Genomic DNA, 19,001 nt, shown 5'->3' on the forward strand with positions numbered 1-19,001 from the left:
TTATTGAAACATTAGAATTTTGATAAGCGATCACAGCTGCACTAGAATTAGTTTCTATAGCAACAGAGGAAATAATGTGGAGAATTGCACTGCAATACAAGATGGATTCCTTACAAACACTAATGTTCAAATAGAAAACTTCAAAATTATTCACCGTATTAAAATATTTTTATTAAAATGGCTATTCAAATATCCTATATCTTGTACATCATATATTGCACTACTTTTGTTCTCTGGTATTCAATTCTAGTCCACCCATTCAAGTTTTTACACTTTTCTCCATTGCTTACCTTCCTATTTTAAAATTAATTAAAATGACTTATTCTGAAAAATATGGGATCTTTAACCTCAATCTTCATTTTCAACTACTTGTTTGTTGTCCCTACATAGAAGCACACATTACATTCACTTTTCCAGCAGTGCCCTTGTGAGACAGGAGAGAATGCTCTGCACATACTATTCATAAGATGCATCGCAGCCACGAGAATTAACATCACTGTGGAACTTCAAAAACTTACAGTGATATGAGACTTGCAGGAGCTTTTATCAGTGTGCACTCTCATGTCCTAAGCATGATTAAGAAACCATTGCAAATCTATTAGTATTCACAGACTGAATACCCATAAGATGGTAAGATAAAGCTTTTCATTTGAGCACATCTTTTAGATTTCAAGTGTTGCTCATTTCTAACACCATGAATTATTGTTTCATTGCATCATCCCTGATTCCAGCTATTTTTGGCAACTAATTAAAAGCATATGCCTGAACGTTTTATGTATTTTGCCCTTATAATGAGACCTATTACTCTGGCTTATTCCATCCTTTTGAGTTCCAAAGTATCTTTCGAGTTACCATGGATACAAGTGATATGCTTTCTCCCACAACTGCTTTGTGTGCCTTATCGAACACCAGAAAACTGGCACAGTAGGAATCTAAGCCATCTATACAGGATGAATATCTAACCCCTTCAAGTGTTTGTCTTCCTCTCTCCCCCCATCCCTCCCCCCCCCCCAAAAAAAAAAATTCAAGTATGCCATATACTACCATTTGTAATGAAATAAACAAGCAGGTTCTTTTCTGTCTGAAATCCAGGAATTTTGTTCAAGGAAAACAAAAGGAAAAAAAGGTACAGACATAAATTAATTTGATCTGACCAACACTGAAACAGTGTTGAAATGAAAATGGGAGCACACAATCATTCTGAGTTTGCTGCTTATTTTGAGCTGGCAGAGTTTAAGTGTTTCTACATCAATATATCCACAGAAGATGTAAAACACGGCAAATCTCGATGAGCATTTCTGAAAGGAGTCACAGAAACATTGCATGCAACTCTGAGATTATGCATAAACTAGAGTAAATAGAACTCCCCTAAACTCCCTCTTTATACCAATTTCTTATGGACATTTTCAAGTGCAGATTGCTTTCCAACAAGCTGGGAATAATTTGTACTTATTCAGTGTAGAAGAGGGCAGTTAAACAGATTTTTCCCATTATGCTTTTTGTATTCTGACCTCTTTTTAAAAACAAAAGACTCTCACTGAGACAGCAAAATTACACAGTATTCAAAAACCAAGTGCTGATAGCATAATCTGAATTTATGTGTGAAAAGTAAAGGGGAATAACCAGAAGGAAAAACAAATTATTGCAACACGAACTTGATAGAGACCCAGAACTGTCTCCCAACTTCCAATGCATTAAATCATTGGAAAGACATCAACTGCATAAATGAGTGTCATGATGGCAACTAAGAGCAAGAAAGTGAAAATTGAGTAGACAAATGCCACTCTTGCCTCTTTCCCTTAGTTATCTAAGCTGCTCTAAGTATTACAAGAAAACATTCAACAAAAAAAAGTATTTGGTTTCTTCATATCCGTAGGCTCAACCCTGCTTTAAAACACAGAGAATTTGAAGTACAATATCTGAGCCAGAGACACTGATGCATAAACCCCAGACTCTTACCCTTGCTTGTGTTATGGAATAACTGCATCATTCTGCAAGTTTTCCACAAAGTTCTTTACTTTATGAAGTAAAGAAATATTAAATATTTTCATTTTTGTCAGCGTCATTGTAGGCTAGACTTATATTTCCCTGGATTTCTTTTAACCTTTAAATTTAACTTCTAACTGTCTCATAGTTCCTTTTGGGGACAAAAAAAGCCACATAATATTTTTACTGTGAACTTTTAACTAGAATTAAATCTCACTTCTTTTCTTTTGTCCCCTGAAAATTTCTTTTAAAAACGACTGAAAGCTAGAGAACAAGGAAAAGGAACTCAAAATTGACTGCTACATTGTGGCATTTATGCTAAGTCGTCTGTGCTACCAAAATATTACAGTTCTGCAGTTTTCTGTTAGAACCACTTACAAAAAAAAGAGCACCTGGAACAGTGGAGATATTTACAGAATGGCTCAGTACTCAGGCTATTAAATTCACTGTTACACATGCTATTGTTTCTCCTCTGTATAATATTCTCCTGGATTATCTTCACTGGGCACAAAAACACACAAGAGATTCCCCCCAGTCCCCTGTGAGAGGAGTTAAAGTGCAAAGTAGTTTTCTTTTAAGAAATCACTACCATTGTTACCATCCCTCTAAAGTTCTTCCTTTTTAAGATATTGAAGTTCTCTGGAAATTGCCACTGTAGTTCCCTAGACTTCTGTGGCCAACAGATTGCCTTTAATCCTTATGACAAATACTGTTGCTATTTTTCAAAATATTTTCTTCTTCTAAAGTGCCTTCTCTTAACAGGAAGGAAATGGTACCAGGACAAGCAGCTGGTGGAGAGGAGTGCTTCTTATTGCCAGTGAAAGGAATTTCACTCTGAAAACACTTAAGATAACAGCTATTATCAAATAGCAGGATGATGAGTTTCTCTGAAGGAGAGCATTAGATGCCTGTCTCTTAACAGATTAACTATTCCTCAATTAAGAGGGAAAGTGACCATCGACACAAAGCACCTTTTCAAATTTTATCAGTACTACCCAAGAATTACCCCCTGGACAAATTTTTGTATGGATATACAATTCATCAACCAAGAGTTTAGAGAAAAAGAAAAAAATTATCAGAGCAGTATAATCAACTTCATCATCAAGAACAGTTTTTAAGTCATACGTATACTTGCAAATTTTCATGGGATTATTGCTATATTAAACTGTAAGTAAACGAAAATTGTAAAGTCCAAGGAAAAGACATCATTATTCTCTCTCATTTTTATAGTCTAAAAATAGTTTCATTCTGGCATTATGTATAGCTTTTAACAAAGCCAAATACAAAGGATTCCAAGCAAAAGAGCTTTGAGAAGGTGGGAAAAAATTAATGCCAAATTAGACTAGTTTTCTGGTTTGTATCCTTCAGACGTTGTATTAAGTGCAATAGCATTTTTTTCATTTAATTCATCAAATTGCAGCAAATGCTACAGATGCAACAGAAACACTTGAAAATGCAATAAAACTTTATAAAATGTAACATAGATGATGTACTTTTCACTCCAGAGTAGTGGATCTTTTTCTATTGAAATTCACAGGAACTTGGGCAAAATTCTAAAAAGATACTATTTTTAAATCCTACTAGCACAGTGCTGAGGATTCAAAAACCAAGTTTCAGAAGTCATTATTTCTACTACCAAACTACTGACTGAGCAAAACACAGGGATAACCAAACAACTGACCAGAGATAACCACCAACAGAAAGCCACAGAAAGTTTGAGCAAAATCAAATACCATCACAAATCATATCTTCCTTGAAGATATGAAGATCCCTAGAGTAAATCTTGACCAATTTAAACCAGAACAGATATAACCCTTCTTTTTTCACCAAAAGTTGCAGAGTTGAGAGTGTGTTTTCTGGTACAGATGTCAGTGCATTGCAGCAGCCAACAGCAACCATGTCACCTGTTCAAATCACACACATCAGCTGTACCTGCTCGGGCTGGGCAGTTTCAAAGGAAAGAAATTCACACCTGAAGTTAGCCTCTTAAAGACATGAACCTTTTGTAGTTTCATTCTCCAAGATTTGGATTTTTCAGATACACATGCTCTTATCAGCTCTATTTTTAACCTGCCGCTCATATAGGATACTTAAAATTCTGAACATGTTTACATTATCCATCCAGCAGGCTAATGGAACTGCATACCAGACAGTCATGCATAATTCAAATCAATATCCTCAGGCTTGCAACTCTAAGTCAAAGCTGCCTTTAAATAAGCTGGGTGTGACTTTAACATGAATAAAATCTATCTAATTTTTAACCTTTATCTGACAAATTGATATATTTGCAAAGGAATGTAATAAAACTTCTTTAAAAATTAAAACAATTAGGAAATAATGATAATTGAAAATCTTTTACAAAATACTTTTAAGGACAAAATTTAGAATGGTTCAACAAGACTGAAACCAAAGGTCAAAATAGAGAGCTGAGACATTAGTATTTTTTTTTCAAGCAAATTGTACAGGTATATACATAAGAACACATACTGCTTAACTACTAAGTGGTGAGAAGGTGAATGCAGCAAGATTTCCTATTTACAAATTTAAAGATCAAGTTTAATTGAATTGGGCATAGGTGACCACGCAGAAAATCTTATATCCTGTTAAGCATGTCTACTAACTTCTCTCAAAGGACCAGAATCAGAATTTCCGTAATAAAATAATTTTCCCTTTAAGTTTTCCTATGTGCTTTCATGAGATCATGATTCCTTCATAGCAGATAATCTTCAGCTGCACCAAAATGACCAGAAGCATGGCAATGACATTAGCTAAAGATCTATTTCCAGCTTGTAAATACAGTGGAGGAAAGGTAATTGCAAAAAAACAACCCCATCCCCAAAAAAACCAAAACCAAAAGCTCGCCCCAAACTAAAAAGACACAAACCGAAAAAATTACTTCAAGTTGGATAACATATCATGCTTACCCCTTTCCCCTAGGAAAACATTCCAATAATTCCTAAAATTTAGGATAACTTTATAAGACAGAAGCGTTCCAAATAGCAAATAAGAACTCATTTTGCAAGAAAACAAATTACAGATCCTTGCCTTCACAGAAGCTACAGACACAATTTTATATTGTTGTTGTTTATATTATTGGATACAATATAGTCTCCAATAATATAAGCAAAGTAGCTATGAAAATACTTCTCTTAACAATAAAATACCTATTATCAGATTAAAACAGTAACATTGTTCAACTTGTGTAAGGACAAAATATTCATTAAACCATTCCAAGAGAATACTTACAAGATAGCTATAGCATGTCTATGAAACTGATACATATGCATAAGGAAAATAATCTACATTAGGCAACAAAACAGAAAAGGAGTTCAGTTACAAAACCCCCTAATGTTCTTCTCTTACGAAGGAGAAGGTTAAAATGCAATGTGCTCAGAATATAAACAAACAGTCCAAATGGCAACCAGTCCTTAACCTACAGGGAAAAGGCACAACTGGGAGGCAAACTTTAGTTTCAGACTAGAGTTAAAAATCCTTTGGTTTTAACCTTTAAAGGTAAGAAAATTTTATCCACATTTATCCACAGCTGCTATGGAAGAAGAATTGGTAAGCCATTCTTTTGTGATATTCTTATGTAAAGTTCAAGGTCAGGTTGGATGGGGCCTTGGGCAACCTTATCTAGTGGGTGGAATCCCTGCCCATGGCAGGGGTTTGGACCAAGGTGATCTTTAAGGTCCCTTCCAACCCAAAACATTCTATGATTCCATTCTATGAAAGTTGTCCTAGTTTTCAGTTCTCATATTTACCTAAACTGCTCCATTGTGCTCATCAAGTAGCATGACTATTCTCAGGAGGTAAGTAGAGTACTGGGTAAAATCCCTTTTTCCAATGTACCTAATAATGTCTACACAGAGATTTCCAGTCTACTGTTCAATATTTTTTCTTAGTCACTCCTTCCATGATAGAGGCATGAACCCCCAGAATCAGCAAAAGCACTTGGTTCATCAAGGAAATTATCTTTACTGCTGATACAGTACTATCTCTTGTGTCTACATCATAAAGCAGTTCTACGTTCTATGAATGTAGACTTCTATTTTAAATACAAACTATTTCAGTCACTATTTCAGTCTGAACTTTCCCAAGTTAATGATCTTCCCATAAATTCCAGATTCAAATTGATAAGACAGCTATTAAAAGAGTAAGTTTACAATAAAATGGAAACTTCCCTGTTATCATTAATGTATGATTTACATCACTTCAGAGATATCACATTGCTAAGGGTGACTTTCTTCAAAGCCTTCACATCAATGCAAAGGGTATTTCTTCAAAGACTTCAAGATGCTGGCAGAAGGCACATAATTTGAGTGATTGCTCACTATTGCAGATCTTGAAAAAAAGCCCTTTCCCATTGGAAGACAGTTTTTCCTCCTCTTTGGAGTTGGTCTAGCTGGAAAAGGAATTTTTCTGTGGAAAATCTTGTCATCATCCCTAACTGAGTTTTGTTACTAGGTTTCTTCTCTCAGCAGTAGATGATGTACACACTTTAACGGCATCTTTTTTTTTCCCAGCATCTCTGCTGCTCATCACAGGGTAAACCCATGATTTCAGAATCACCCAAATTCATTCTATCAAGCACTTTCATATGCTTCCTTTGGTTGAAAAGACTGTGCACAACTTTGATACCATCTATCTGGCTTTCAAACTCACAAGTGTCCTCAATACAAATCCATTCTCTTCCAAACTGTGTTTCAACTCAGGCACGGATCTCCTTTGCATTTAAATCCCTTGTTTATGTCTTGCCTCCTCCATAATATTCCTCAAGAAAATTACATGAGTAATACTGCACATGTACTTTCTACCCCCATCTGTGAATTCAGTCTATTCTAGGACTCAAGAATTTGTAAACATTATGCATGTCTGCTATTCATACACATAAAGAAGCTAACCTAACATGATCATAGCCCAATTACTTAGAAGAAAAGTTCCTTTCTATCAGGAACTTCTCACAAGACAAAGCATTACACTTCCTTGGAAAGGAAAAAAAATATGAATTCTGCAAAATTGAATAAAGACAGAGCAAGAGTTAATCTTTAAATCACCTTAGTCTCTGCAATCTCAGTTGAGTATATTTTGTGGAAACACACATCATAATTTCAAGCACTTAAGAGAACTGTCTTCCACTATTACAGAAGAACAATAGAGGTCTGTCACAATGCACTAGGAAGCTACTTTGGAACTCAAAAAAAAATCCACTAAACCCCAAGCAAAAATCTGACTAAAGAAAAACCAGAAGAAAACCCAAACCCACAGCATCACAGACATAAGTAGAAAGCATTGCAAATCAAGTTAGTCCTAGACACTATTCTGCAGGTCCTTGAATTGCAAAGTATCTTTTTTACACAACTATCCCTAAATATTCCCTTGATATAGCAATGGATTTGACAGCCACACTCCCCAGAAGCTTCAAAATCACAAGATACCGTCATTCTTCAATTGTTAAGGGCTTGGAGCCAATGAAGACTCTTTTCAATTAACTAGAGGAGGCAGACACACATGATCAGGAACCAGAACTTTGTATCATTAGTATTGCATCACTGCACTCTCCTGTACTACAGGAAGATTTTTAATTACTCCTAGAATAAAAAAATGTCAGGGGTAGATGCCCACATAATAGAAAAACAAGAATAAGTAAGCTAGACCAATTGAAGAAATACTGCAACTAAAAAATCCCCCAAAATCTCCAAGAAGTACATCAATAACATCAATTGACGGTACACAAGTACTACCAGATAAAATACACGAGTATGAATATCTGGAGAATTCAGAGCTGCAACATAACTCAGACATCAAAATACTCTCTGAAGCATTTAGAAATACTGGTCTGAAGGTGTCTTAAAACTTGTCATAAATCTCTTCAATAAAGACACTTTCAAAGTACCTTGAATGTATTATTTGAAGCTCTAAGTCTATTCAAAGTTGCAGGACAAAAAGAGAATTTAGTATTTAGAGTATTCCAATAGGTGTTACACCAGAGAAATCTCACAGGTAATCTGATAAAGATACATCAGAAAAAAGTGGGTGGCCACCTTCTTTCTAAATACTCTTTTCATTGAATTTATTTATATTTTTAAGGCCCATTAAAGGAAAAAGAGAAATAACTATGATTGAGTATTCAACTGAGCTTTCAGTCCTCCAGTGTGAATACCAGTACACAGTTCTTTTCCATGTCAGACATCTTTTTTGCCTGTAATTCTTAGTATCTGAAATTTACAGGGAGACTAATTCTGAGGGAACTTTGTGGACTTATTTTGCTGAACATAATACAGCCATGCAGACACCCAGAAAACAGTAATTTTTCATTCACACTTGGCTTGAAAATAGATCTACTTACATGCAAGGAATAGTGACAGAAACTAAACTGCAAAAAATATGGTTCTCATGGAATTCACTGAGTGATCCATTGTTCCTCTCTCAGCCTGTCCAAAGGCTTTCACCTCACTTTGGTAAGTCTGAAGAAGTAGGATCCTCCTTCACAGAATGTATTTACTAATGAAAACTTGCCAAGTTGCTTAAACAGACTGGGGAGATTCACCTCTATACCACTTCTGAGATGCTTGAAAGATGCGTGAAAGAGCTTTTAGTGTTTACATTGGAAAGATACAGAGAGGAAATCTCTATATATACTTTAAGTAATTCAGTGAGGAGACTTTTCCTGAGACATGAAAACTAACAAGAGAGAAAGAAAAGACAAAAAGCCGCATAAAGAATTAGATCCAAGAGATTCCAGAAGAACAGTCGCCTTCACGTGCAAAGATTGACACTGAGGAACAAGGCAAACATATGTCCACAGACACATCAACATAAAGTGCCAAAAGCCTAGAGAAGAATAGAAGGGGAGAAGATAAACTTCAAAAATAACCATATTCTACCTTCACAATATGGAAAAGATGGATAAAATCCAGTAGCATATGCCTGCAAGAGCAGCAGATTCTCATTTAAGAGAACTTATGTTTTCTCACTGCAGTCTTTTAGTGCTTCCATATGTTTCAAAAAAACCTTGTGAAATGTAAGGCACTTGGGCCAATCTCAGAAATAACATGTCTTCAGCCAAGGGGCTTTACAACTGAGAAGTTAGAAAAGGATTTTAAAACAGGCTGGAGATGGAACCTGTGGTTGTACTGAACTGGTAAACTATAGTTAAATAAAGTACATCTAAGTATGCTAAATAAGCAAGTGAACCTACTCCTTTTTACTTCATGATGTGACTTACTTTGCCTCAAAATGAGATCAATTCTCCTTGCTTGTTCCTAATCAGGAATTTTGCACAGCTGTTAAAGAGGTAATGCTTTAAGCATTAAGAAATTAATAAGAAATTAACAATGAAAAAACCCGAACTGTTTTCTTCTCCTCTTCTACCTATCTCATCACAGGGGACTCAGAGAATCTTGATTTCAGAAGAAAAGAACCATCTATAGTTTTTGACATCTGCCCGCAAAATTGTAATTTCAATATATTTATCCTAACATTTCAAAGTTTAAAAACTTCAGCTTTTAGGAATTTAGGTGACCATTTCCTTAGAGAAAACACATTGCCTGTGAAGCTTATGGAGATACTAAAAACACAACGACAGTATAATGCTTGACTTTTCAAAGCTGAGGAAGCAGCCACTACTGGAGACAGAGAGGCCAATCCAATATAATACTGTATGTTTTTTAGAAATTCAAGTTATTAAGAAGGCATGGTCCATATAAGATCCTAATATAGATATTAAAAACTACTTCTACTATGAAATACAAAGATTTCCAATTTTAATTTAATGTCAATTTTAAATATAAAATTTTTGCACTTCCTTATTTAGATGTCTATTTCAATCCATAAATTCCTTGTTAGCACAAATAACTTATGGCACTGGTTTTGCTTGCTTCCCCCTCCCTTATTTTTTTATTATTTATTTTCTGAAACAAATGTGTACTATTACAATCTATATTAATTCCTTCTTCCAAAATATCACAAATAGTTGGAGGACATAAAGACAGTACTACATATTCAACACTGAAATAATGTAAGAAGTAGGATATACATTATAAAAACCTAAAACCAAGTTTTGTCTGGAAAACAGGAAAAACGGAAAAAGAGGTCACTTCAGTAAGTATCCATACTTTTCTGGATAATATTACAAAGTACAAAAATAATATTATTGACAAAATTAAGATTTCATATTTCAAGCTGACCCTGGAACTCTGGACCTAAGCACAGAGATTGAGCCACACATCCTGTAGTTACATGTTTCTCTTTTCTTAGGTTAAAAACTTTTGGTCTTTTTTGCAAGAGTTGAAAATTTCAGGTGTAAACCTTTGTATCACTTTACTTTTAATGTTGACATTTGTCATTAACTTGATTTTCTATTGAATTAGGTTTTCCTTTAGTGATACTCTGGAATTAGGCCTGTCCATGAGGAGTTCACTGTGAAAGTTTTATATTTACAATGGCTTACAGTCTATAGAAATACTTGCATCCACACACAGTAGTAATTTATGTTTCATTTTGTGTATCTATATGGAAAACATGCAAAAATCTAAACGCATCAAATGTGCCATACAAATGTATAAAGTACATCAGACACTGGCCACAAGCAGGTATTTGTGAACGAAAATTTGAATCCCTGAATTGCACAGAAGTACTAGAACATTCCATCATGAAAATACACCAACAAAGCCTGCAGATCATACAGCTTTCTTCATTTCAGTATTAAAAACATTATACAAAATTCCATGTGAGTTCTATACAAATATGCTGAAAAGAAAGATTAATATGGCCATCTAGAGGAGAAAAGAATGCTATGAAAATATACAACACAATTTTACAGGCTTCAGAATATGATGCTTTTAGAGGCATGCAGCCAGAAAATGGATGTAATAAACTAAGTACAGAATTGATAATAAGCACACCTTAAAATAATACGTTCAGACATTTTGGTGGTCTGAATTATGCAAACATATTCCTACTTAACACATTTTTAGCAAGGCAAGCAAAACATACAGGGTGTATTAATAAAAACAAGATTATATTTTTGTCTCTTTGTTAAATTTGTGTACGCAGAGTTAAATACACACACATCTAAACAAATGAATTTGAAAAGAGAAGTTCAGAGTAAACAGTTATCAGCAAAACTGTTTCTTGACTCCTTTGAAAACACACAGCTCACCATTGCAAAATAGAACACGTGAGAGAGACTAGCTGCTGAAGAGAAAATTCAGCAGAGAAATTCAAAATTTACTGAGAGTTAAATATCATTTTCATTACTCGTACTACTCAATCTCTGATGGAATGCACAGAGTCATGGAATCATGAAATGGTTTGTGTTGGAAGGGGGCCTTACAGACAACCTGATTCCAACCTCTCTGCCCTGGACAGAGACATTTTCCACTAGACCCAGTTGCTCAGAAATCCACCCAAGCTGGCCTGGAACACTGCTAGAGATGAGGCATCCACAGCTTCTCTGGACAACCCATTCCAGCGTCTTGCTACCCTCACAGAAAAGAATTTTTTTTCCTAATACCTAATCTAAACCTAGTCTCTTTCAGTAGCTCTTCCAGATCTCCTTAAAACCACTCCCCCTTGCCCTTATTCTTAATGATCAGGGGCTGCTTTACTGGCAAGGAGCAGGAGAAAAACAGTGGTGAGACAAAAATTAAATTAATTCTGTCCTCTCATCACTTCACTTTAACACTATCAAGTGTTACATGCACAACATATGGACTGATCAGTGCCTTACAACGGAAACACAGCCAAAATGTTAAAGACTTAGAAGTAGAAATGATAAACCACATGTGAGAAAACAGAAGCACACAAAGTCAAATGCACTGACAATTTTTTATCATATTAAACAAAGCACACAGGAACACACTGCTTGTTCCACAAAAGAGTCAAGAAATGGTTCTATTATCTGTCTTTACACTTTTTATAACAAGTAATTCAATGTCCACAAAAGCCAAGTATTTAATAAAAATATTCAGCATTGCTATGGCATCAAGTCTTCTATAGATATTTTTCCAAGTTTAAGAAACAGTCAAGTTTTCTTTTTAAAAATCACACTGAAACATCTGGAATGCTGATGCTTCCCCCTCAGAATCATAGCTTTTTAACATCATCTGTTAAGTGATCTGCTTCTCTGAACACATATGAACAGCTTGGTAGTAATAATCTCTCCTTTATTTCTGATTGCAGGTCTTCTTCATGAGGTTTTCACCTCTTTTCATCAAAGTTCTATGTTGGGTAGCTTTCCCTCTGTAATGATCATCACATAAGGCATATACTGTCTCTTCCTCTATTCTAAAACGTTCTTATCATTGTGCAAAGATTCTTTGAAGTAATTTAGCAAGAACATAAAAAGCACTAACACTAATTATTCCAGTATGCCACCTTCAGGTCACTGAAAAGTGAAAAATGTTAGGTTGTTAATCTGCTACCATGTCCAAAACTTTTTTTTAATAGTATTGAACATAATTTTGTTGAGAATAATGGATTAATAAAATGAGACAAACTCCTCAGCCTAATTTGCAAGCATTTTACCAAGCATACAGCATACAATGCTTGCAGGCTCTCAAAAAAATAATGGTTTATTCTCCATTCCTTGTAAAATGTGGGAAGAGAATGCTCTCATAAGCAGCAGCAGAAGTAAAATACTGACATTATTAAAGTTTTTGTGCAAGTAAAAGTATGTGGTTAAAAAATTTAAGTTTTTAAGTTAGAATGTTTTGATAGCTTTTGTTTCAGAAGTTTTTTTGCTTCTAAATCCTGAATGTTCTTTCATTACAATAAACTTAAAAATGACATTTATATCCAGCCTGCTTCCAGAATGGAGAAAGCATTGAAAAGGAATAGCACCTGGTGACAGATATATTTAGCAATAGAAGAATAACAAAAATCAAGGAGGGGGTAACAACTGTAACTTTCCGGATGCAATGTTTGGACTTGCCAGAAAAGGTTCTTTTGTCTTAGACTGTAATCCTGATACAAATTTCCAGACTGGAAACTATCATTCCCCAGATAAAAATCAGTAACTAAGAATTCTGATGAATTAAAAAGAGGATAAGGAACACAATCATAAAAATTTAAAAGCAAAAAAAAATTGGATACAGGCTAGCACAATGCCTTTGAAGCTTAAATCCTACAGGGCCAAAGTTAAAAACTTTGGGACATTTCACTGAGAAGATTAACTAGATTGGATAAAAAAATCTGAGCAATTACAAAGTAAGAAGAGGAATAATGTATAACTATGGCTATTTCAACAAGTAGCCCCAGTAGTCTGTAGAGAGAGAAATATCTTATTCTAGATATCTGAAAGGAGTCTTCCTGTGTAATTCTTGTATAATTCATATTATTTGCTAATAATTTTTCCATCTCCTTTTAATCTGCATCATCATTCTTTCCCAACAGTGAAGATGCCATAAAAAACTCTGAGTATCTTATCTTTCATATTACCCCACCAACACTTGAGAGATCTCAGTAGACATCAAAACCAAATATGCTTTTACTGTCCCTATTCCTTCTCCATCATAGTGTTCAAGGATCAGTTTTTACCACCTGACCTCACTTCTGCATCTCCTTCACTATTTGCTAGAACTCAGACTACCTGCCTTCCTACAATTTAACAGCAAAGGAAAGAAACTAATTTTCTGATGATCAAAAGAGAATCCTTTAACTCTGCAACTTACTTGAAATATGGCTTTCATGTCCTTCATGTCTTAGCTTGGAATCATGAATGACCATATACTAATTTCAAATTTGAACAGGAAATAGACTTTTATATAATTTAATTATATCAAATTGTAGAAATTCTAAATTTTTTCAAGCCCCTCTGGACTGTATACAACATTTAAGGTGAAATATCTTTTAATTACATGTATCCACTTTTTATTAGAAAATATCAAACAGCTAAAAGACTTTTGACTTTTAACTTAAAGGAAGACCAAAAATACCTTATTGTAATCCAGCACCTGTACCAGAATCTGAGTTTTATCTAACTCTCAGAAAAGTTCACTTTTCATGCTTGAAACTGGCTACAGCCACAGTTCTCACACAACTATTTTCAAATACAAAAAGCATATTGACAAAATATTGACAGCAGAATTCTCAGCCTCTACATCAAGCTGTCACCCCAACTTAAAATCAAGACATGTATAGCATGTAAGAAAACATCCACTGTTTAAATCCAACTTTTAGTACCATGGAAAAATGCATTAATCTAATCTTTGTAGTAATTTCTTTCTGTCATTTCAAGAGAAGAAAAGATACAGAACATTCCAGAAATGCACACTGCAATGACCATATGCACTGTAGCCAATAACCAATTCCATTTAGTTTGCTGTTAGAAGAGTTTATCAACACTGGAAAAGCATGTCTTCTTCGTATTTATACCACAAATTCAACAAGAGTTGCCATGTTTCCTTTCTAAATCAAAACAGCTTAAATTGCCCCCAAAATGAAATGAATAATGATAAAATTAAATGAAACTTAATATAACAAGATATTGTATCACTTGTAGTATTTCTGGAAGAATGTATACAAGTGTGTGCTTTTTTTTTTTTTTTTTTGAGCATGCACTAATATAAGAGGTGTCTGGATGTTTCTTGCAGACATTGACTATTTGCTAGCCAAGCTGCTCTTGTCTTGGAATTACTTATCCAGAACACAATTCTGAAATTTGGAATAAAAGGAAGGCTTTTAAATCGCTCTTACCTTCATCTATTGAGGCTTCACTACTGTATCCATCATATTCTGCAGACAGGGGACTATATTTTTGTCTGGTTTCCCATATATAGTTTTTTTGCTGTCTGCCATCCACCACTGGCAGCCTGGAACTCTGGGTTCTAGACAAGGCCTCATGATATTTACCCAGTGCTTCATCTTCACTCTCAGATGATGAACCATGCTGGTCTTTACTCATATAAGAATTGTCTGTTTGAATAAAATAAAGCAAATCGACTACAGCTCAAAATAGAAGACAAGAAAATAACCATAAGAGGTTATCATTGAAGATATTTCAGCCATTTCAATTAAAATTTCTGTAGTATTTTAAAAATATCTTGTTGTAATTACAAGCATTGTGATTTTGTAATTGCTGAGAGCTGTTCTCATTTTCTAGAAGACCTGAAAGATCATTAAGCCCCAAAAAACCATACTGACACTTATTCAACAGAAAACAGATCAATTCATGTAAGGGGGCACATAGACATTCTTGAAACCCTTCATTAAGTAGGCAAATGCTTAAAATAATTTATGTGAAGTAAATCCAACACCGCTGCAATATTACATTTGGATACCTAACATATCAAGCAAGCAGCTCTTGATGCTGCATTCCCAGCTGATTTTTGCTGTGAGTATGTAGCATAGCATTGAAATGAAACTGATTTACAAAAAGAAGCCTACAACAAAATCATCTTTAGATAGTTATGACAGTAGTGCTTAAACTCACAGTAACAAATGGGAAAATGCTAGTGGAAGATGTTTGCATGCACAATTTTATTTAACTTACAATAAACAACTCCTTGTTCAATAACTGAAATTAATGCAGATTTTTACTGCAAACATCTGGCAAAAGCAAAAATAACATGGGAAAAAAAATTATCTAGTTAATTATTTTATAGCAGTTCTGTAGTGTTCACTCCTGTGGCCAACGTTTTCCAACTACATCTGAAGCGTGACTTCCTCCCACAAATCAAAGATTAGCTGATATTTTATTTCTGTAAAAGGAAAATTTCCTCCTCCCTTTTTCCAAAGTTCAAATGAATTCTGCCCAAATTTAACACGCCTTGCAGAGATTCTGTAGATCTCAGACTCCAACAGGAGTTAAGAGTTCATGTAAACTCAGAAGTCAGCATTACCTCTACTCTGAGAGCAAACCTATGGTATATGATTTGTCAGTGCATTTCCAATACCAGCAGAGCTTTGAGCCTGTCATGCTGTTTCTCAGCTCCTGAATCTGAGGGAATGTTGTCTAACATGCTATCCAGCCACACACAGCTGCTTTTCCCCTCCCTGCTTTTAGGCCCTCAGCTCCAGATCTGCATTTCCACTCCCAATAGTGTCTGTCTTCATGCCCAGTCAGTCTCACTCCTCTGGTTGGGTATTCCTGATAAAAGAGAGATTCAGCTTATTTGAAATTCAGTCAGTTAAAATTAAATTAACTCAATGTATGCCAGCCATCTAGGCCTGTTTTACAGTCAAGTGTTTGCCCCTTAGTACTACAGAGGTCCATCCTTCCTACTTTTAGGAATCACTTCCCATAGAGGTCTTTTTCTCCCTGGTACTCATACAGAAAAGCCTCCACTGCAAGTTAGGTAAGAAATCTTTTGGAAAGTTACATTTATACAAGTAGAATCCTATGCCAAGTTCCTGCCTCCCAGTCCCATACTCCAAGTTCTTGCTCCAAGCCCCACTTTTGGTTTCTTATGGTGATTTCCTCTATTCTCTTGGGCTATTCAATCCCAAATTCACTTTACTTGCACCTAGCCAACTACTTATGCAACCTTGGTCTTTCACCTTTAGTCTCTCCACCTTCATATGAAGTTACCAGTTCTCTCCACAGCTGTCACTTCCTAGTTCAAATCCCAATCTACGATGTGCATCAGCTCCTATTTGCTCAGGAAGTGTCTGTCCTCACATAGAATATGTTTATTCTCAATTCTATTGTTCAAACTCCCAGTGTCCCTCAGTAACCATAAGTATCAAAGGCAGGGTAAGACCTGCTCCATTCTTCAATCCCCCCAATGAAGCATATGAGTGCAAATGGGATGGTCAGTGAATTTAACAAGCAAAGTATAAGAAGTGTTTACCATGTCTTTTCAAAAAGAAAACTTCTCAAAAATTTACAACTTTGTCAAACCTAGGTGTTTCTTCATAGAACATGGGCACCTGTGACATGGGAGAAGTGTTCTCCCACATTTCAAGCACATATTCCAATACACAAAAGTGCCATAGCATCTTTGTTAAGCTGAGGTGAAATCTAAATTTTTTTTTTTTTTGCACAAATACCCAGCATGTTTTTTCCATAACCTATTTTTGGAAACAGTTAAAGATTTTAAACTATAACTTAGAAAAAAACCCCAAACAACAGGATCTCAGACAGAAAGAATGCCTAGTATCTTCAAAAGTCTTTCAAATTTGGCACACCATTTAGGAAACTCATAATAAGGTCTTGAAATGGAAATTGTCAGAAAACCTTAACTGGATGTGGGGCTACCAGCTCTACACACAATGTGCACATCAATTTAATTTACTTTTTGTAGGAAAAATGGTGCCCTAAAAGACTTCTAAGGAGCAACTAGATCCTTCAACTCTAGACTATTAATTCAAGTCTAGCAGATATGGTTCTTCTCATTTATGAATGGCTATAAAGCAAGTTCAATTTCAGTGATCATTTACTGAAAATATCACACCAAGTAGGATATATTCTGGCTAAAATGTTCATTGCAAGAGGCTGCACAGAAAAAGGAACACAGAGTAAAATTTTATATATCATACAGCCCTCCAGGGGTTGAAACTTCTACAGATTTCCACAGCTATAATTAAAGCAGAGCATACCAGGCCTAAAATACAGTGCTAGACAATAGTATTAGGTGCATCCTTTAATGTTACAAGAAATATATTCACAAATACGAAATCAGCTTCATTAATCAGCCTTCATAAAGATTGGAATAGTATAAAACACGGCAGCAATGTGTTTGAAAGAAGAGTTTAAAGTTATGTCTCTAATAATACACTGACTTTTGTAAACACCCAGAAGTTCTCAATGGTAGCAGTTTTTTAATTTTTCTCCAGTTCCTATCATAAAAAATGAGAATGTATACCATTATTATAAGTCATGAAGCAAGACCTCCTCAGAGGACTTAAAAACCTCCTCAAAGTTTAAACATAAGCTATCCATGCAATTTTTTTAAATTACAAAGCAGATCAGTTTTCTTGGGAATAGCTTCCTGTACATTAAAAAAAAAAAACAAAACAACAACTCAGAGTATTATGCCTTTTCTTGCCACCTCTCATTTGATTTTTATACCTTATTTGGAAATTTGACTAGGAGAATTTATGTTCTTAGCAAAACTTTTCCTTTATTTTATGAGTCATGAGCAATTATTAACCTATTGAAAGCTATTGATCTGCTTATTATGGGACCTAAATGCCATTTTTGAGAGAATACACCTTACAAATATATTATTATGTCAAGAAATAGATAAGATCATAGTTAATCATAGAAACATGGAAAACACTCCTAATTCAAACTAAAAAAAAAAAAAAACCAACCAAACAAAACCAAACCAAAACTCAACAAAGCAGATAACTGAAATTTTCAGATAAGGAAAACACACACAACTGAAGAAAAAGAAATGGGTTTCTATTAGGAAATAATTCATTTCTTTACAGAGTTAGCACCTCTGGAAAAGCATGTATTGTTTTCTAAAAATTTACTGTGCAGCCTGTAAAAGTATGTAAAATTGCAAGGTTTTACTTCTTACAAATTATTATTGCAATTCCCTTATCACACTAAGATTGGATGTTGAAGACAGCACACAAAGCATCCATAACAACAACACAGGTTTTCTTTTAAGACTTCAACTTTAAGACAAGCCTCATTCACTTCTTTCTATACTTAAAATGACTTAATTGCCATTTCTTATTGAGTTTCTCATTTCTCATTGTGTCTTGAAATCACTATCTCAAGTATCCCAGAAATATTCTGAAGATCTACTGTAATGTAAATGCAAAAGAAGTTATTTTTATCATCATAGCACATCTTATGCATTGCTTTAAAAAGAAAATTAAAAAATCATTTTCACAGAACAAGTATTCATTTCCAGTATTAATTAATTCATAGTTTTCAGCAGAAACCACACAAGGCTTAGAAGGCAAGAAAAACTGTATAGAGAAAGAATAAAGTTAGAACATAGAAAAGGCATTTATTAATCAGTTCCTTTAAGTAATACTTTGGAAAGTAATTAACTTCCAAGAAATATCAACATAATTAGAAAATGAAGCACTGAAACAAACCTACTTTCACT

At 34.7% G+C, this 19,001-nt stretch overlaps 1 protein-coding gene across 4 annotated transcripts in view; it reads right to left on the reverse strand.

The window, feature by feature from the left end:
* Positions 1 to 19,001, reverse strand: part of SYT14 (synaptotagmin 14) — an 88,717-nt gene that overhangs the window by 40,609 nt on the left and 29,107 nt on the right. For 3 of the 4 annotated variants that reach the window (XM_014887414.2, XM_088161209.1, XM_088161211.1), the window contains one exon: positions 14,686 to 14,904. The exons of the other annotated variant lie outside the window; for it this stretch is intronic. In XM_014887414.2, the coding sequence (XP_014742900.1) occupies positions 14,686 to 14,904 (219 nt within the window). The remainder of the gene's footprint in view (positions 1 to 14,685; positions 14,905 to 19,001) is intronic. 4 annotated transcript variants of the gene reach the window in all.

Source organism: Sturnus vulgaris, chromosome 3 (genome assembly GCF_052056855.1).
Source record: "Sturnus vulgaris isolate bStuVul1 chromosome 3, bStuVul1.hap1, whole genome shotgun sequence".
Taxonomy (NCBI): domain Eukaryota; kingdom Metazoa; phylum Chordata; class Aves; order Passeriformes; family Sturnidae; genus Sturnus; species Sturnus vulgaris.